Source organism: Eleutherodactylus coqui, chromosome 2 (genome assembly GCF_035609145.1).
Source record: "Eleutherodactylus coqui strain aEleCoq1 chromosome 2, aEleCoq1.hap1, whole genome shotgun sequence".
Taxonomy (NCBI): domain Eukaryota; kingdom Metazoa; phylum Chordata; class Amphibia; order Anura; family Eleutherodactylidae; genus Eleutherodactylus; species Eleutherodactylus coqui.
The window spans coordinates 23,118,727-23,140,856 of NC_089838.1; the positions used below are offsets into that span (position 1 = coordinate 23,118,727).

The 22,130-nt window shown below is 40.1% G+C and overlaps 1 protein-coding gene across 2 annotated transcripts in view; it reads right to left on the bottom strand.

Moving 5' to 3' along the window:
- EBF1 (EBF transcription factor 1) overlaps nt 1–22,130 on the bottom strand; it is a 368,977-nt gene that overhangs the window by 334,181 nt on the left and 12,666 nt on the right. For both annotated transcript variants that reach the window (XM_066590478.1, XM_066590477.1), the window contains exon 5: nt 7,330–7,403. In XM_066590478.1, coding sequence (XP_066446575.1) covers nt 7,330–7,403 — 74 coding nt within the window. The remainder of the gene's footprint in view (nt 1–7,329; nt 7,404–22,130) is intronic.

Below are 22,130 nucleotides of genomic sequence, written 5' to 3' on the forward strand. Positions count from 1 at the left end.
AACCGCTGAAGCGCCGGCCTCTGTGAGTTTTGTCCAGGCTTTGCATAGACAGTCCTGCTTCTAACCTAAGGTACCCCCTGCCAGCTGGACTAATGCCACTTTGTGCCCTGCCGAGTCCAACACAGTCATCTCTATGGCCGTCCTTGATCTCTCGCACAATGTAGCCAATTTCTACAAGGTTGGGCCATATGTGACACACTGAGTCTGTGGATGGACGGGGGAATAAGGATAACAGAGTGCTCAGTGTAAGGACTGAAAAATATAGAGCCGGAGCGAGCGTCTGGCATCCGGGAGCAATGGGTTTCCATCTTTAGAAAGTTCACAGAGTGCATGCCTTACACGGCCGGACAAGCTCCGAGTTGTTCAACAAAGGGATTAAAGTGGCCCTCCGGTTTGAGGACATAATTCTGTCCTTGGACTGAAGGACAGAGGTCGTATATTACCTTCACTCGATCTTCTTCATCTCTTGGTTTAGGTGGTAGCAATGCCAGCTGACAATGCCTAACTAGGCTATGCTCTGTGATTGACCAGCACTAGGGATGAGCGAACCTTTGAAAAGTTTGGTTTGGCTGGTTCGCCAAACTTTTACAAAAAGTTCGGTTTGGTCCGAATTACTTCAAAACGAACTGGCAGTTCACCAAAACCCCTAAAACTCGTGTATGACCAGTGTGAAGTTTGTAAGCCCTTAAATGGTTGTAAACTATTGATGTCATATTCTTAGGATAAGTCATCAATAGCAGATTGGTGGCGGTCTGTTGTCTGGGATCCTCTGCCCGATCAGCTGTTTGCCATGCCAGTGTGCTTGTGCACTGAGCTGATTTATGCAGGAAGTAGACAGCTCCGTTCTTACTGTAGTGGCCAGGTTTGGTATTGCAGGCAACGTTCCAATTGATTTAAAGAGACTGTCACATTCTTTTTGCACCCCTTCTGAGGGCAGCATATAGTGGTGACATTCACACTGATTACTATGATAGGTCTGCTGTGTGGATCTATGCAATAGTCTTGGAGAAACTTGCCTTGTGTCAGTAGCAGCAAATGCATAGAGGACTATTGAAAGTAGTCTTGGATATTCATGAGCTGCAGGCTAGCCCTATGTACCCTCTAGCCGCTGATTAACTTCTCTCTGCTTATTACTGTGCCTAGAGGGAGAGAGAAAGCTGTCTATCATTGGCTGGAGGATGGAGTGGGTGTGGCTAGGCTGCAGCTAATGAAAAGGACTAGTTCTGTGTCATGCTGCTACTAAATAAATGCAATTTGCTCCAAAACTACTGAGCAGATACATACAGCAGACATATCACTGTAATCAGTGTGACAGACACTACATCATGGTGTTCTCAGTGAGGGCTGTAAAACGCTGGTGACAAAAATTTGGCCAGCAATATCAAGCCTGGCCACTACAGTAAGAATGGAGCTGTTTGCTTCCTGCATAATTCAGTTTAGCACAGGAATGCACCACTCTGGTGAACAGCTGATTGAAAGGGGGCTCAGGCAACAGACCCCTGCTAGTCTACTATTGATGACATATCCTGCGGATAGGCCATCAATAGTTTACAACCGGACAACCCTTTTAATGCAAAATCTGCAAAACAGCCCTGAACCAGCAGGTGTCATTTATAACAGCAGTGTCTTGTTATGTGACAGCCGCCATAGGGTTCAAAGGTGAGCGAATGGGGAGTCGGGGGAGCTGAGTTTCATACTCACCGGGTGCCCCATTCCAGTGCTGTATCCCCGCAAATTTGGCAAGCCTACAACATGTGATTCTTCTGTCCCATTCACCTCTATGGGAAAGCGAGCTGTGTGAAGAGCCAAGCCGTGTGTGCGTGCCAAGTTGTGGGTACACAGGGCAAGAACGGGGCACCTAGTCATTATGATACACCACTCCCCAGATGTAGTTTATGAGGCGATGACAGATTCCCTTTAACAGCTGATCGGTGGGAGTGCCGGAAGTTGGCTCCCCTCCGGAACTGATATTGATGACCTTTCCTAATGATAGGTCATCTACCGTATATTCTAGTCCTAAAAAAAACCCTTTAAGGACTCTCAGAAAGTTGAATGATAACCCCTCTGTAATACAAGCCATATGCTCACCCAGCTTTTCCAACCCAGACAAGCTCCAAGTTCTACCAGAAGACGCCGGGTCTTGAACCTACTTAAACCTTCGATCCTCCTTACCTGATAGCTAACTAACCAATCATCTTGCACCCGAAAACCCACTCTGCATCTGAATTCAAGGCGCTCCCCATAGGAATATTTTAGTATCCCATAAATTTGCTCCCTTTGTCACATAAATGCAAAGCTTTATTGTGCTGTTAGTCTTGACAGAAAGCCCTGCAGAAAGTTGTTTAGGGATTAAATCTCTAAAACAAGCCATTTCCAAACAGAGGGCTTTCACTATTTCATGTCTGGTTACAGGGAATTTCATCTTCGGGGAAGCAGGCTGTCTCTCACACCATATGGCAAATGGCCGTGCATAGCAATTAGCTGGGCTGATTAATGGTGAGCAGACTCTAATTTTATGCTCATAACCAAAGCTCCATTTGCACCTCTTGTGCAAAATCAGCACTTCCCCTGATCCTCGGATTTCTTTCTAACGCGTTTTACCTTCTAGGGGAAGATTTCTGACCCATATCAAATTCTAATATATTGTAACTGAAGAACGCTATCTTCGGTAATGACCAATTAAGAGTCGATCCGTCAATAGGCGCACAGGTAAATAGAAAATATATGGCAATGGCATCATAAAACATGGAAGGGATGTCGGGATTAATTTACAGCTTTCAATTAAAATGTTAAGATGTTAAAATAAAATGTTATGTTTTATAGATTCTATTGAACTTGTTACTTTTTTATTTATTTATTTATTTTTTTTTAATCATTTGTTACTGGCTTTCTATGCAAATGTAGATAAATACAGAACAATTGCTATTTTTGCCAGCAGATATGCCCTCAGATATTCCGCATGTACATACATGTCTTGGCCTAACACACATGTTAGTTCACAGGAAGATAGCAAAGTTGTTTGAATGGTTTTGATACACAGAGTCCCAAAGACTTCCTATTACAGAGCCGTAAGCCCCCTCAAGTGTTGCTGAATGGTGTCTCCATGGCCGGCTTTAGCTACTTGTGACATGTGCAGTTGCACAAGGCACCGGCCACCAGCTTGTAAGGGGAACACCAGATGGGTGTAGGTTGGGGGACGATCATCCCCTTTAGGTCCGCCTAGCTAGATAATCTTCTTCCATGGAGAAGTGTTTTGTAGAGCTATATGAATCATCCTCCTCCTGGCTCTGTCTCCTCCCCTCTGATGTTCCAAGACACCGTTGGCTAAGGAGGTGTGTCTGAGGAGTCTGTGAGGACCCATAGATTTAGTCCGGTTGAGCATCTAATGTGTTTGGAGACCTCCTGACTCTTCCCTGATGGCAGATGTCGGGGGACATAGGGATCAGGCAGTTAAATTCCACCTGGCTAATGCTTATGCTCTAAGGTTCTCAGGGAGATAAGCTGCTGCCAGAGCTGTCCGGCAGTTGTTTTCTCCCTCCCTACATCCTGAGCACATGCATGATCAGCCAAGTTGAGCATGAATCTGTATGGGTGTGTCATGAACATTTGGGACACAACTGTCTAACGTGTATGGCCGCCCTTCTGAGAATGAACCAATTAGATGAAATTGCTGCAAGAATCCTAGGTTAGGTAATAGTGGGGAGTTTTAATAAGGGGAACAAGCAATTAGCAGAATATGCCCTAATAACACACAAGCAACTTGGTCCAAAAGTAGCCAACTCTATGCAGCTCACAAGCAATAGAAATAATATAGCAAGCTCAACGGAGATAAGGTGGCTCTACCCGGGACAGTGACCATCCAAATGGTCGCTTGACATGCACACGGCCGCCAACCAGGTGACGAGTGAGAATTTGTTCAGTAGTCACTTTGTTTCAGCTCACCTAAAAAAAATTAGTCACTGGTTGATTAATTATCATTTGAGTAAAACAGGTAATTGTTGGCATTCAACGACTATCCAACTTTGCAGGGAGGTGTGCTCTTCTTCGGCGGCGCCTACCACCGAACACTGATTGGCTCACACTTTCTTTTGCACATTTTGCCCTCCCACTTTACACCCATTGGTTGCTGAAAACATATAAATATGTTGGGGTGATCCTCACCCAAACAGTCCCTGCTGGTCTCCAATAGCAGATGAACCAAGGGCCAAGAAAAAAAAAGCCCTCGTCTTGCAAGTGAGAAGAACGATAGGTGGCATCGCCAACCGTTCTGTTGAACCAGTGAGAGACCACAGCAGCGAGTGATCACTTGAAGACTTGCACATACGCTCGTCTAAAGGAACCCTAAAGCGGCCCAAAGCCCCATCTGCCATCAGTAGTATGAATAGTACACCTTAAGTGGGGGCCCTATTACAAATGTTGCATTGGGGCCCACGAGCTTCAAATTATGTTTCTGGGATAGACTCTCTGTATAGTAATATGTAATAACTCATTATTATATATTTCAGGATGGCGATAATTATGTCACAAAATTCCCACGTTATCCCGTAAATTGCATTTTTATCTTAAACTGCACTAAAAATGATCTAAATATCGCTGTGTTCTATTATTTATACAGCTGATTGGCATTTTACGGCACCGAAAAGGTTAAACAAATAAGATTTCTTGCGCAGAAGTGGCAGCTTTGTTTAATGCCTGGCCGCCAAGTAAATAAACAGCATCTCTTACCAGTCTGTAGGCAGCGAGGAAAATGGTAATCTCTGGTATTAGCTGCCTGACATTTTAAATATGGCTTTTCTGTCTAAAGTATACTGTACAAATAGCATAATTTGCCTTCAACAGCTTCATGATTCCCCCGCTGCGAGACGCCGATTTTTCCTTTCTCTTCTTTATGTTTATAAGGGAACAGCCATACCATCGGGAAAGTAACCCAACAAGATGATAAACACTGCAAACCACACCGCTAGGAGAAGTAACGTATGCATGAGTGTGGGCGTAGCGGAGCGCGAGCAGAAGTGGGCGCTAAGTGCCTGTCAATCACAGCCATTACTGTCCATTTCTATACAGGAGTGTTATATCTGATTAGCGGATGTAGGATATCCGGGCGTATCCTGCTGGAAAATACACAAAGTAACCATACAATGCATGCGGAGGAAAGTAAAGGCCATGGAGCGATTGGGGTTCAAAAAAAAGGCGAAAATGAACGATAATCGTTCGGGGTGAAAGAACCCCAAAATTTTCGAGAAAGCAACAGGATAGATTATGGGATAAACTATCCATGCCACTACTATAAGGTGGCAACGATTCATGGGGACAGCTCAGGCATAATTAATCCCACAGGCTAAAAGTAAGTCGACTTCCCTTCCTTGGCCCATTGGCACCATAACACATTGGGCATATTTACTTAGAATGGCAGCCGGTCTAAGTAAGCCTTGCCCCATCCAGCAGTGAGAAGTGTATTAAGAGGTGCAAGTCTGCAACCTCTTTAGGGTACGTTCCCACATAACAGGTTCTGACTTCGCAGCGGTTGTCAACGGAAGAGTGGTCTTGCCACTTAAGGCTGGCAAGATCGTGCGGCTATTAGCAGCTACAGCTGGGCAGAGACTCAATTAGTGGCACCTCCAAGATGAAAAACCTACACCAGCTAGGAGTGGGAATAGGACTTTGGTATACTTTACATCAGTTTCTGGCGTAGATTATAGTTCTAGAGATGGGCTGCGTACAACTAAAGCCTAAAGCCGGGCCCACACACTTTTTGAAAAAGTGGTGAGGCACAACAAGCAAGCTCCAAAAGTCACGGCTAGCATGAGTGCGCCAAAACTGTAACTGTCGGACAGCAGAATTCTGGTGTCCAGGGTCTCTTAGATAGGCCCCATTAGAGCATATGTTGGCTGGCTGTAATGTAGCAATTTTGACGAAAACACCAGGCCCTGGCACTTTTTCAAAAAGTTGGCTACGACTAGTGTTAGGAAGCCATCTGATTTAGTATAATTTATGCCGAAACTGGTGAAAATTATAGCTGAAACCTATGCCAGGCTCGTAGCTGATGTAGGTCGGTATGGCATTTGGATTCAGAGGTGACATTGACTTACTTTGTGCACTTACACGGGCACATAGTTTACTTAGATTGCTGTAAGAAAAGCCAATATGAGTAAATATGTGCCATATTTTAAAAGCCACTCTCTGGCTAGTGTGCTGGGGCTTTAAATAAAGTGACTTGCAATCTGGTTTGGACATGCTAAGATCTATAGATGAAAGATAGATAGATAGATAGATAGATATGAGATAAATAGATAGATATGAGATAGATAATAGATAGATGATAGATAGATATAGATAAATATGGGATAGATAGATAGATAGATAGATAGATAGATAGATAGATAGATAGATAGATAGATAGATAGATAGATAGATATGAGATAGATAGATATGAGATAGATAGATAGATAGATAGATAGATAGATATGAGATAGATAGTTAGATAGATAGATATGAGATAGATAGATAGATATGAGATAGATAGATATGAGATAGATAGTTAGAGAGATATGAGATAGATAGATAGATAGATATGAGATAGATAGATATGAGAGAGATAGATAGATAGATATAAGATAGATAGATAGATAGAAATGATAAATATGAGATAGATAGATATGAGATAGATAGATATGAGATAGATAGATATGAGATAGAGAGATAGATAGATAGATAGATAGACAGACAGATAGATAGATAGATAGATAGATAGATAGATAGATAGATAGATATGGGATAGGTAGATAGATAGATAAATAGAAGATAGATATGGGATAGGTAGATAGATAGATAGATAGATAGATAGATAGATAGATAGATAGATAGATAGATAGATAGATAGATAGATAGATAGAAGATAGATAGATATGAGAGATAGATAGATAGATAGATAGATAGATAGATATGAGATAGATAGATAGATAGATTTCGACTGAGTTAACTTTGACTGAAAAAGTGGAGTGGTCTGGCTTAAATTGCTGAATTTTGAGAGATGTTCCAAAATTACGACTTCTGAACACAAGAAATCTTGCATAGAAGCCGTAATGAATATGCCCTACAATATATTTTTGTCTAAATGCATAATTAGCACCAGTTTACACTTACAGAAGAAAACCTGGAAAGAACCTGTAGACGACAGGGAAAGGAGGTTTATTATGACCTGCAGGGGCCCGTGTCAACAGATGCTCGTTAAATTAAAATTATGCTCGTAAAGACAGTATTATAAAACATATCATACTCTTCAGCATGTCTAGAAGTTCCCAGACCGGCACCCGTTGGTGTTATTGTTACCTGCACATGATCTCATGTGTGAGCAGAACACGGCACATTTCAGGGTTCTTATCTTGTCCTTCATAGATGATAGCCTGCACAGAAAAAGAAAGTAGAAAAGTAAGTGAACCCATTCAAAGTTTACATTTAAGAGCCTGTTCACACCAGATTCATGAAAATCCAACATGCATTCACAGCGGAATCCGCAACAGAAAGAGTAACCAAGTAATCTTGTGGATATGATAGCTTTTAATGGCTAACAAAAATTCATGATGTTAATGCGAGCTTTCAGACTTTTACTCAGTCCTTCATCAAGGCATAATGAAATGGATCCGAAGAGGCATGCATATATATTCAAGTACGTACTAAAACAGACATATCAGGACAGCAGACTTAATTGTTGCTTAAAGGGGTTGTACAGGATTTTTACTATTAATGAGCTATCCTCAGGATAGGTGGTCAATAGGTAATCGTCGGGGCGCACTGATTGGGATCCCCACCAATCAGCTTACCCCCAGAACTGCTGTCTGTACGGATAGCACTATCTGTATTACAGTGTACCATTTCAGTACTGCAGGTACAGCTCCCATTGAATTCAATGGGATTGCACCTGCAGTACCAAACCGTGCCACTGCAATATTAACAGCACTATCCACTTCCAGTGCGGTCTGCACATACAGCGGGTCTGGGGTTCAGCTGATTGGTGGGGATCCCAAGCGGTGGGCCCCTGACGATCACCTATTGATGACCTCTCCTATCTTCAATAGTAAAAGCATCAGAGAACCCATTTAATAACTAGGGTCACTATTCGTAGATGTTCACGAAAAGTCTCTTTTATCCCATCCATCAATCACTGTGCAACTTTCATTTCTTATAGTGCCCTTGCAAACTTGAAAGCCGTGCTGTGATTGGTTGCTAGGGGACACCATTTCTTTATTAGACAGTTTCATAAATTACCAATGGTCAACGATGTTTGTAAGTTCTTCAGCGTTCACATTTTAATAAAGTTGTTCTTAAAAAAAAAAACCAACACAATGCTGCTGCATCCAATCAGATCACAGCTCTCATTTTTCGGAGATAGGCTGTGAAATGAAAGCTGCATCCTGATTGGTTGCTACGGGCAGCTTCACAAGAATACCTTTGCACCAGTTTTTCCTCTACAGAAATGGTTTCCTTGGACCAGACGGGAAACAAGTCGATACCTTAATAACTTTCTTATTATATAAAGCGGCTTCTAAAGTGAAATTGTAAGCAGTGCAGGAAACAGTATAAATTCCTCCTCAGCTTTATTTCGCCGCAATGTAATAACAAGGCCGTCTAATTTACGCGCCGCACAATAAAAATATATTTTTGTAACCTTGTTGGGGTTTTTCAAAAGAAACGGTTATTGTTACAATCAAAAAAGGGGCTTAATGGCGCGATCCAGAAATAGAAATGCCTGAAGTTTAACCTCTCGCATTGTTATCGGTGACTGGTAGGAAAAAAACGGAACAATTGTGGTTATATATCAAAGCTTATAACAAACACAGTAAAGTCAAAAGAAAATGGACCAGATAGGGACGACCCTACACGGAGAGGGCAAGGCATTGTGTCTTTGAAGTGGGGGGATGCCAATTATTAACTGGGTCACTTGTAGAAGATGTTAATCAAAAAGTTTGAAAGTGGAACAAAAAAATTGCTAAGACCAAAACTGCTACATAAACAGGTCTATAGGATAGGTGAGATACGGCACATGGTGAGATATGGTATCGCGGCTGACTGCCAAAGGGAAAATGACCATGAGTTTGACCTTGACATCTAGGTGTGATTTCGACCTATTCTTAAAGGGGAGTTCCACCCAAAATCTAGAAATGATCTACTGTTAGTACATCAGACGTTGCAGCAGCCAAAGTTTGGCGAAATGTTTTTTTCTAACTTCTCGAGAGATAGGGATTTTTGGTGTTCTGTTTTGGCAGCCATATTGATGTCAGATTCTGCCTCCCTATTGGTTGCAATTAGAGATGAGCGAACGTACTCGTTTAGGGCGATTTGGCATTCGAGCACCGCTTTTTTCGAGTAACTGACTACTCGGGCGAAAAGATTCGGGGGGCGCCGGGGGGCGGCGTGGTGGAGCTGGGGGGTAGCAGTGGGGAACAGGGGGGGGGGGGGGTCTCTCTCTCCCCACTCCCCTGTGCAACTCCCCGCTCACCCCCGGCGCCACCCGAATCTTTTCGCCCGAGTAGTCAGTTACTCGAAAAAAGCGGTGCTCGAGTGCAAAATCGCCCTAAACGAGTAGGTTCGCTCATCTCTAGTTGCAATGGTTTCATTAGGTTCTAAGATGTAGACGGCAAACTGTCACTTTCTCAAGTCATTTATTAATTACAAGGCTATACTCATCAGTCTCTGTGATTGTAGCCACTAATGTGGAGGCATTACAGAGGTTGTTTCAATGTGACCATCCCTCATTTAGGGCTCCTGCACATGAGCGGATGCGTTTTTGCACAGATCTCACGCAACGTATTTCTGCTATGAGCGAGGCTTTTTTAATGTACTTTTTCTGCTCACAGCTCACAGTTTTAAACGGCTAATTAGCTTAACGAGCTGCAGATGTGTTATTTTTCCTGTGGAATTGCACCGCATATTGCACATCCCATGGTGTATTGCGTGTGCATTTACACACCCCCCCCCCATAGACTTCTACACAAAAGTAGAGCGCGCTGCATTTTTCCGTGCGTGCAAAATGCGCACGCGAAAAGAGGAAATGTAGGCGAACCCATTGGAATTAGTCGACTCTATTCGCTGCGTATTGCGCAAGCGTATGCAAAAATGCCTGGAAATACGGCCGTGTAAGGGAGAAAAACCTCACTGCATGTATACGTGCATGTTGCATGCATTGTTGTGCATGTGCTTTTTTTTCACATCCGTTCTCCAACTATGCGCCGTCCGTTTTTTAAGCATGCAAAAAAAAATCCAGGAAGAAGGCCCAACTAATGTCACTTTTATTTTTCACCATCTCCTGGCGCACGCATGTAACATCCATGTTCGCTGCATTTTTTCATGTTCCAATAGACTTTCATGGGCACTTTTGGTATATAAATACGGCCCAAAATAGGAGACAAGTAGAGATGAGCGAGTAGTGCCTTAGCCGAGTATCTCCCCGCTCGTCTCTAAAGATTCGGGGGCCGGCGGGGAGCGGCGGGGGAGAGCGAGGGGGAACGGAGGGGAGATCTCTCTCTCCCTCTTTCCCCCCCGCAACTCACCTGTCACCCACGCCGGCCCCCGAATCTTTACAGACGAGCGGGGAGATACTTGGCTAAGGCACTACTTGCTCCAGTAATGTGCCTTAGCGAGTATACTCGCTCATCTCTAGAGACAAGGCTTAACCAGACGAGCGTATATCGCCATATGTTTGCTCCTGTGCAGTCAATGATTGTATTTTTCAGGTACTGAGGGTATTTGCGCAGACGCCGCTCATTCACATGGGCCGGGGGAATCACCCCACCCTAATTTAAATGGCTAATTAGCCTATCGCGGTGCGGGTTATTGAGCGGTATACACACCTCCCATAGACCTCTATGAGGTTCTTCGGTGCGCAAATACGCAAAAGATAAAGCAGGTCCTATTCTTTTGCACCTGATACTAGAGGAATATAAAAAATATCTATAGTCATCGTCTTTCGGGGAGAGGCGCAATAGAAGATTCCCCGATTTCTCTTATTGGTGGGTGAGGCTTCATATTAAATGTATTCGGCTTCCGGCTCCTCGATGTTTGACTTGTCGTCGGCTAACTATTCTCCTGTGGATTAGCGGTGCATACGAGCGCATCGGCCGTGTTTCCTCCGTAAGCATACAAGGAACCATAAAGGTTTACTAACTAGAGGGATCTTGTCAGCTGAACCTCCTCTTAGATTGGTTGACAGTAAAGCATCCTCCATCTTCAGGTAGATCTGAACGTTTTGGAGTAGCGATGTGCTAATAATTGGTATTTCTCTTCCAAGCGAGTGGCATTTGATCGCTATGTTAAGCTTCCATTCCCAGCAAGCATCTTATTAAACATTTGCTATGAGAGAACAATGCACCAGCAGCAGACAGGACCGCCAGCGCTGACATGCCTGTCATGGCTTCTCCTCGCCGCTCACACCTCCTGATCCCACCGCCAAGTCACACTACCGACAAGACATGGGCAATTTTCCTTTCAATTCAGACATCAGAGCATAGTAAAAACATGAACCTGTAACACGTCTGCAGACCCCATCCACCGCACTGACACATGCGCCGTCTTAGTCTGATGTTTGCTATATGATGGCAAATCATGGAATTATAGTGTCAGCTTACCGGGAGACATCGAGTCAGGGGGATTGTAAAAGTTAATGATACAGACAGGCTGAAGCACAGAGTTCCCTGTCAACAGATTCTGCTAACCTGCTAACCGGGGGTTAAAGGCAAATGTATTGTTTTTATATTATAAGAGGTGAACAATAAAGGTAGATAGATAGATAGATAGATAGATAGATAGATAGATAGATAGATAGATAGATCGATAGATATGAGATAGATAGATAGATAGATAGGTAGGTAGATAGATAGATAGATAGATAGATAGATAGATAGATAGATAGATAGATAGATAGATAGATAGATATGAGATAGATAGATAGATAGATAATAGATGGATAGATATGAGATAGATAGATAAATAGATAGATAGGAGATAGACAGATAGATATGAGATAGATAGATAGATAGATAGATAGATAGATAGATAGATAGATAGATAGATAGATATGAGATAGATAGATAGATAGATAGATAGATAGGAGATAGATAGATAGATAGATAGATATGAGATAGATAGATAGATAGATAGATAGATATGAGATAGATAGATAGATATGAGATAGATAGATAGATAGATAGATAGGAGATAGATAGATAGATAGATAGATAGATATGAGATAGATAGATAGGAGATAGATAGATAGATAGATAGATATGAGATAGATAGATAGATATGAGATAGATAGATAGATAGATAGATATAGGATAGATAGATAGATAGATAGATATGAGATAGATAGATAGATAGATAGATAGATAGATATGAGATGGATAGATAGATATGAGATGGATAGATAGATAGATAGATAGATAGATAGATAGGAGATAGATAGATAGATATGAGATAGATAGATAGATAGATAGATAGATAGATAGATAGATAGATAGATAGATATGAGATAGATATGAGATAGATAGATAGATAGATAGATAGATAGGAGATAGATAGATAGATAGATAGATAGATAGATAGATATGAGATAGATAGATAGATAGATAGATAGATAGATAGATAGATAGATAGATAGATATGAGATAGATAGATAGATATGAGATAGATAGATAGATAGATAGATAGATAGATAGATAGATAGGAGATAGATAGATAGATAGATATGAGATAGATAGATAGGAGATAGATAGATAGATAGATAGATAGATAGATATGAGATAGATAGATAGATATGAGATAGATAGATAGATAGATACATAGATATAGGATAGATAGATAGATAGATAGATAGATAGATAGATAGATAGATAGATATGAGATAGATAGATAGATAGATATGAGATGGATAGATAGATATGAGATGGATAGATAGATAGATAGATAGATAGGAGATAGATAGATATGAGATAGATAGATAGATAGATAGATAGATAGATAGATATGAGATAGATATGAGATAGATAGATAGATAGATAGATAGATAGATAGATAGATAGATAGATAGATAGATAGGAGATAGATAGATAGATAGATAGATAGATAGATAGATAGATAGATAGATAGTCCATGTATGTTGTTATACCAGCCTGACAGGTAGCCTTGAAAGCTTGCATATATAATTTTTCTGGTTAGCCAATAAAGATATCATCTCTGTAATACTTTTATATTTAGTACTAAATTAGATGTCCATGTACAGGATGGGAGGGAGGGAAGAAAGAAAGAAAGAAAGAAATATAAACGCTACAGTAGATAGTATATTGCTACATTGGTAGATAGTCTATCTATCTATCTATCTCATATCTATCTATCTATCTATATCATATCTATCTCATATTTATCTATCTATATCATATCTATCTCATATCTATCTATCTATTTATCTATCTCATATCTATCTATCTCATATCTATCTATCTATCTCATATCTATCTATCTCCTATCTATCTATTTATCTATCTCATATCTATCTATCTATCTCTATCTCCTATCTATCTATCTATCTATCTCCTATCTATCTATCTATCTATCTATCCATCTCATATCTATCTATCTCATATCTATCTATCTATCTCATATCTATCTATCTATCTCATATCTATCTATCTCCTATCTATCTATTTATCTATCTCATATCTATCTATCTATCTCTATCTCCTATCTATCTATCTATCTATCTCCTATCTATCTATCTATCTATCTATCTATCTATCTATCTATCTATCTATCTATCTATCCATCTCATATCTATCTATCTCATATCTATCTATCTATCTCCTATCTATCTATCTATCTATCTCCTATCTATCTATCTATCTATCCATCTCATATCTATCTATCTCATATCTATCTATCTCATATCTATCTATCTATCTATCTCATATCTATCTATCTCATATCTATCTATCTCATATCTATCTATCTCATATATATCTATCTCATATCTATCTATCTATCTATCTATCTATCTATCTATCTATCACATATCTATCTCTCTCATATCTATCTATCGCATATCTATCTATCCCATATCTATCTATCTATCTATCTATCTATCTATCTATCTATCTATCTATCTATCTATCTATCTCATATCTATCTATCTATCTATCACATATCTATCTATCTCATATCTATCTATCTCATATCTATCTATCTATCTATCTATCTATCTATCTATCTATCTATCTATCTATCTCATAACTATCATCTATCTCCATCCATCTATCTTATTTTATCTATACAATGCTTTTGCAATAAGTTCATGAATTTAAAGTACTCTTTCTATCTATCCACATAACAGACAGAATTCAGGATTTATACCTCATCCTCGCATGAGTTGTTACACATGTTACAGTAGCCAAGATTTGTCCTCTAGGGACCAGTTTAATATATAATAGGCCTCTTGTATCAAAACTGCCCCATAGAAGACATCCTTGTTTCCTATTGCAACCAATCAGAATCATTCTTCTTTACGTTCGGTTTAGCCCTGAGCTTTGATTGGCTGCTATAGCAAAGAGATGACTTATGTTTGTAGACCAGTAATGACATATAAGTAGTTTATGCATTACAAACTGTTATCTTCATAAATGCAACACTTCTGTAGACATGTGAATTGCTCTAAGTACTTGGTTTTAAACCCATTAATACTGCTATAATGTACGACATGGTTGTATATAGTCGGTCTGCTCGGCTGTTCCGGGCCGTGCTGCTGACAGTATTGTGCAAATGCAATTGTGTGTTGGTTAGTGTAATCCAGGCCTGAAAACTGCAGTCTGTCATAGACATGACATAAACCCTGCTATGACTAATGAGGGGCTCTTTCCTCCTTAATCTGTTTCTTCTTCCATCAGGCTGCATTTTGTGCCCGATACCATCAGCTCCTCTGCATCTGACTGTTCTCACAGCGTATTATTCTGTGATAACTCCATCTCTACATTTCCAGCCATAAAATACTGGAATCTCCAGAAAGGCATTTTGAAATGCATTATGGTCATATCTGCCAGAATAAACTTCATATATCTCTGATCTTCAAAGCTCCCAATGATACTTCTCTACCGCAGAGAACTGTAACCCCTCTGCTCCGCTCCGCTCTCCCTAGGGAGACTTCCTCCCCATACATCTCACTACTACTCCTGTTCTGGATTTCCAATGGCACGTCAGACCAGCATGAAAGGAGTTAAAATCTAGCTTCAATCTAAGCTTGAAAGTTAAGATGTGACTGCAGTTAACCCCAATATCCTATCACCCCCATTTCTCACCAGGGTTCCAGGAAGCTGAGATATGAGGATATGGTTGGTGATGTTATTGTACTTTAGGGCTATTTTAACTGTTCCTCTGCCTCACAAGGTGAGACGTCAAGGAGAAGGGGGTATTTTTCCAAGTCACAAAGGTCAAAAAGTTATTTAACCACAAGATAATTGCACTGACTGAAGCAGGTAGATGGTACCTGATGGCACGGTGGTGGGGTCTCTTTTTTTGGCGCACCTGTCAGCTTGCTTTAGCTCCCTCTCAGCCACATCTTATACTAGTAGGGGCGAGACTAAGAGGCAGCAGACAGAGCCACTATAATAAGAGGGGAGCAGAGGCACTGCTCACCCCTCTTACTTATCCCCCCTACTTTAATGTTGCCAGTCCTCTGGCAGCCCAGCAATACACATAATAGTCCATGAAATGGCTTACTGCACTCTGCCCGCCACTGCTGGCACCATCCTGCCGACTACGCCAATTTGCAGTGGGTGTATGGTACATGATGGAGCATCGGTGTGGTCTCTTTAACAACACTGTAAGTGCTTTATTTCTAGTGCTCGTAGCACCTGTCAGCTCTCTCTTTCTCCCTTTCGCCCACTTCTCGGACCAAAGGGGGCAGGGCTTAGTGGCAGCTGCTATGGTAGGAGGAAGCAGTACTTACCCTCACTGGCATAACTATAGGGGATGTGGTTGCACCCGGGCCCAGGAGCCTTAGGGGGCCCATAAGGCCTCTCTTCTCCATATAGGGAGCCCAGTAGGATGAATAAAGCATTATAGTTGGGGACCCTGTTACAAGTTTTGCATTGGGGCCCAGGAGCTTCAAGTTACGCATCTGCTTACCCCTCTAACATGACCCCATCATCCTCCAGTTGCAAAGTGTGAGAACCCATCAAACACCTTCCTAGATCTCAGTTTCATAGATTTGGGCAAAGTATCTACAAAAACAGTACAACTCCACACAACAAAAGTCCTTGGAGCAACAAAACAGGTGAAATGTATTCTGTCTTCTTTTTCGATGCCTCTTCTTAAAGAGGACTTCTAGTTGTCCTCCTGTGTTCCCAAGGAAAAGATCGAAAGACCCATCTAGGAAATATAGTTCAATGTCTAGTCAACGTGTCACCATCAAGAAGGACATCAAGAAGGACAATCTTATGTGCTAACAACAATGTCCTCCAACTTAGTCTACTGTGCACATTCGGAGGCTACTCCTAACTTTTCTCCAATAGTCCAATTATTAGTCATGTTGTCTGGAAGGTAAACGGAAAACTAATAAGCTCCCAAACATGGAAGATTCCTGAGGTAGACCCTAACAATTTGACTTCACCTTCTATTATTGACTTGGTGATGGAGAAGGCTGGTAGCCATTCACCACCACATCAATAAACCATAGTGTGCCTTGTAATGGTTGGTTTAGGGGATGTAATACTACAATGTCATGATCATCAGACAGTTGACATGGTCTTTGCTTCCTTGCTTCATATGCCTCGTATAACCAATGGCTACAGAAAAATGGAGGACTATAATACCATACAGCTGCGCTCCTACAAGATCAGTCACGTGTGAGTTTAATTGCAACGTGTTTGTTGTTTAGCTCAAGCTCCTTGATTAGCTTGATTAAGGTTTTGTAACCTATGGCCACACATTTCAGCTAATTAGTGTATACACAGCCTCCTGTTACTGAAACGGAGAGAAAAAAAAGAAAAGGATATAAAATATCAAATATACACTAAGTACAGGCTTATGCAATTTCACTGCTCATGAATGTTGCATGTTTTTGTTGCTTATTTGCATGTTTTTTTTCTCTTTTGTATGCCATCAGTGTATCATCCGTTTTTCACACAAAAAGGCCCAAATGATGTCACTTTTTTGTTTTCGCTTTCTTATGGTAACATGTTTTAAGGGGTTTTTCTAGGCAAATACTAAGGATAGTTAATTTCTGGAGACCTGCTGCTTGAGATCGCCGTCAATCAGCTGATCGCCCAGCCTGCTGCACTGTAGTTGTCATTAGGGTCGCAGTAGAAGAGTCATAGGGGGCTTCCCTCCAATTGATATCAATGGGAATGCTGCCTCCTATTATACTTCCTGTCTGAGCCCGCTATCAGAGGTGCTGAAAGTGTAGTAGAAGGCTGCAGTTCCCAATGTTTTCAATGGGAATTAAGCGCTCAATTTCACTTCTACCTCCAACTAGGATGATGACATCGGGCCCCGCTGCACTAACATTGGGCTAGGTGATCAGCTGATCTCGAGTGGCGGTTCCCCGGTGATCAACTATTGATGAACTATCCTGAGAATAGGTCATCAATAGTACTTGCCTTGAAGACCCCTTTTAAAATGCAGTGCGCACACATGTGACATCCGTGTTCACTGCATTTTTTTAAGTCCCCATAGACTTTCATGTGAATACAGACCAAAATAAAACAGACTGGGATTTTTTTATGCACAACATCAGTCAGCATGAAGAACGCACGTCTGAATACACCAATTTACTTTAATGGGTCCGTGTGGTGTCCATATCCAGCCGATAGATAAAAAATACGGACAACACATGGACGGAAAATATGCCCATGTGAATGAAACCTTAGATCCGTAGTTCCATTCACAAGGAAATTGCAATTTTTTTCTATCACAAATTATATCTTTTAATGATATTGACTCTTTATTTCACATTTTTTATGATTTTTAGCATTGCTTAAATGGTACCATTAATTTGTACGTCTAACATTGAACCTCATGGATCATGGGAACTGTAATCAAACTACTAACGACCACTTGTCTGTGAGTATGTATGTATGTATGTGTGTGTGTAAGTGATTCCTATGCTGGTGATGTCATCGCTCCTCCCCTGGTGACGTGATTGAAGGTCCTACAACATATATAAAACACAGTCTGACCGACAGAAGAACAACACAGTTAGGGCTCTTGAAAAGGGGAGGACAAAAATAACAAAATGAGATGACAACTAAACCGCTATTATGTCAGACACAACCTAGCAGTCCTGACAGAACACACTGACCTACCACCACCACAGACATCCGGTGGGCTGAAGGACCAGTGGTGATGTCACTGCTGTGGGAGGAGCCAATCAGTGTTTTTGTCTTGTGTGGCAATCAAGCTGCTGTGTGTGATGTGCCACCAGAAACACTGCTACTATAATTTCCTAATAATTAGTGTAATTTTAAGACTTCCGTGTGATCTGCTTTACAGTAAATGTGTTCATTCTAGTATAAAACAAAAAGGCTTTGAGAGAAGGTGATAGTGTCGTATCTTAAAGAGGACTCATCAGTTCTTCTGATATGTTTGTAATTGCTTAAAAACTCTGTCTTGTGTCGTTCCTCTGTTATTCCTCTTATAAATAAAGTGACAACTGGGTGTTACCAAAGGGGGGGTGGTCCCTACACAGTCTGATCTTATCCAATCAGTGCTGACAGTGTAAGGACACATCCCATAGACAAGGGGAATAGTAACACCCAAAAGTCCATTCTTCATAAATGTCTAGGAGGAATAACAGCACAACACAGATTGTTATTATATGGGGAATACAAGTATTCACTAAAACAGACATGTCAGGAGAACTAACAAGTCCCCTTATATACATCGACGGAAGCCCTCCTCCTTGATCTGAAATCGAGCATGGAGAGACACTCCTGCACACTTGGTAATAAAGTTGTCATGGCAATGACATGATGCCTTGCGTCCTATTAATTAGAATAGCTGGGGGAGAACACCTGAGTGATCCATACCTGCAGCCATAATAGTTGTCAATCAGTTTTTTTTTAACTTTTTAAACATATTTTATTTTTATTTTTTAGGTGTTGCTATAGCATGTGATGATATTAAATTATACTTTGTTATTGTCAATTATTCTGGCGACATTATGGATCGGTATGGCAATTCCCCAAAAATCCTATCAATACGCTAAAAAACAGCCTGGCGTTTAATTAGAGGATCCCAGCTTGATAATTTAAGGATATATAAAAAGAAGTTTAAAAAGTATTTGCAAATATAGAACTATCCAAAGTGTTGAGAATGTACCATATAACTACTAACATATGTTAAATTAAAAACCACGGCTTTGTATGGGAAGGCCATGCAAACCCAACGGACCTTTAATCCTAAACTGCAATGGTTTTCATTAGCGTCACATTAAATAGCAATGATTATCTTGAAAGCACGCAGCTCACAGTTTTCGCAGCCAGGTTTCCCCTGAGGACTATTCTGCAATACCCTGGTAGGTGATGTCATACTGTAGCGAGTGCAGAATGGAATGACATCACCCATTGTAAGAGAAACAAACCACACTCTGCATTATCAGACAGCATCCCTCCGCTAGAAAATACAAGGGATCGAATTACCAGCTGGAAAACAGAATTGCAGCCAGTGTGGAAAACAGGACCCAAGAGATTGAAAATTAGGAGCAGATTAAAATACATGTGAATCAGCAGAGCTCTTAGTGCTACTTTCACATACCTTCTAGCATATTATGTGTGGAAACCTTACTGATGTTTATAGCAGCGTTCAGCATTTGGCAGCGGGCCAAAAGTAGTCTTAAAACTTCACGTAAAAAACAACTTACGTTGCATTGTGCTTTACAAATATATGTCTGTAAATAATACAATATACATACACTGACAAACTATTCAGCAATGCTGTATGACCAGGAGAGATGGAGAAAAATGTAGGTTCTGCCATAATGGAGTTACATTCTAGTAAGGTACTATGGGTCCCCTTTTTTCCCACTAATTTTTTAGGTATTTTTCTAAACAAAGGATGAAATTACATTTTGGGAAAAAGAAACAGCAAATAAACAGTTATCATAACATGGTAAAAGCCAAATTAAAGGGAAGGAAACAATAAAAAGGGAAGAAGGAAGGAAAGAAAGAAAGAGAAAGAAAGAAAAAAAAGAAAGAAGGAAGGAAGGAAGAAAGGAAAGAAAGAAAGAAAGAAAGAAAAGAAGGAAAGAAAGAGAGAAAGAAAGAAGGAAAGGAAGAAAGAGAGAAAGACAAAAAGAAAGGAAAGAAGAAAGAAAGAAGGAGAAAAAGAAAGGAAAGAAAAAAAGAAAGGAAAGACGAAAGAAAGAAAGAAAGAAAGAAAGAAAGAAAGAAGGAAAGGAAGAAAGAAAGAAAGAAAGAAAGAAAGAAAAACAAGAAAGAAGGAAGGAAGAAAGGAAAGAAAGAGAGAAAGAAAGAAGGAAAGGAAGAAAGAGAGAAAGACAAAAAGAAAGGAAAGAAGAAAGAAAGAAGGAGAAAAAGAAAGGAAAGAAAAAAAGAAAGATGAAAGAAAGAAAGAAGGAAAGGAAGAAAGAGAAAGACAGAAAGAAAGAGAGAAAGACAAAAATAAAGGAAAGAAAAAAAAAAGAAAGAAAGAAAGAAGGAAAGAAAGAGAAAGAGAAAAAGAAAGGAAAGAAGAAAGAAAGAAAGAGAAAAAGAAAGAAAGAAACAAAAAAAGAAAGAAGGAAAGAAAGGAAAGAAGAAAGAAAGAAAGATGGAAAAAAAATCAATTTTTACATGCATTTCAAGTTTAGCGTAAAAAAGAGCCTCCAAATTTGATTTTATGTTGAAAAAATCCTAATAAAAATGTCATGTTAAAAGAAAACAACTCCAGTATGAAAAACAAGCCAGAATCTATTCTCTAGCTCCAAAGAATCTAAAGAATCATTACACATTTGAAGTTTGCCGGATGTCTTCATTCCACCATGTGTGTATACAGCACTTATAACTATTTTCAGGGTGCTGATACATTTAAAGGTAAATGCCTAAAATACACAAAACTTTACCTGTTTGCTAATTAACCTTTGACTTATTGATACTGTCACATACCTTCATATAACTCTTTTATCTTTTAGCATTTCATTAGAAGTTATCACACCGACATAGAACAGGGTTCTTTACTGTAAGAGCAGTGAGACTATGGAATTCTGTACTTGAGGAAGTGGTGATGGTGAATTCGATTAAAACATTTAAGAGGGGCTGGACGCCTATCTTGAGCGTTACAATATTACATGTTATAATCACTGATTACTTTATAAGGGTCGGTGATCCGGGGATTATTCTGATTGCCAGATTGGAGGCGGGAAGGAATTTTCCCACTAAAATGAAGAAAATTGGCTTCTACCTCATTGAGGGGGTGGGGGGGGGGTTGCCTTCCTCTGGATCAACAGTGGAGGAGTAATAGGCTGAACTGGATGGACATGTGTTTATTTTTCAGCCTTACACATTAGGTTACTGTGTCACTATGTACTATTCCACCCCTTACCTGGTTCATCCAAAAATATTACAAAGACCAAGTATTTAGGGTTGTAAATGCTAATATTTGCTTTTATTTTATTATCCTTATTTTCAATTTCACGTGAACATTTTTGGGGTGGAGATATTCATATTGATCCATTTTTTAAAAATAGTTATTTAGAGAAATATTTTCCAGGTCTTTAACAAATACCTAGGAATCCCTAAAAACTAAAAAAAAAAAAAAAAAAAAAAAAAAATTGGGGGAAATGACTAAACTTGTGTATGACATAAGTGCTCACAGTATAAATTCCGAAAGAAATAAAAGAAAAAGATAAAAATTTGCTAAAATTACAAAATTCACATACAAATGTTTTCGTTATTCGAAGAGTATGGTACAGTTTGTGCTCAGCTATTCCAAGCCGCCCTCACCCTGCACCAAAAGACTACAAATCCGCTAATCTATATTCTGAATTTGCATGTAATTTGGTGCTGGCACTTTGCCGACACGGTCAGGGAGTCATTGGCTGTGTAAAATCAAAATATCATCGTGGGATTAATAAAATACATCTCTGTTAATATGTT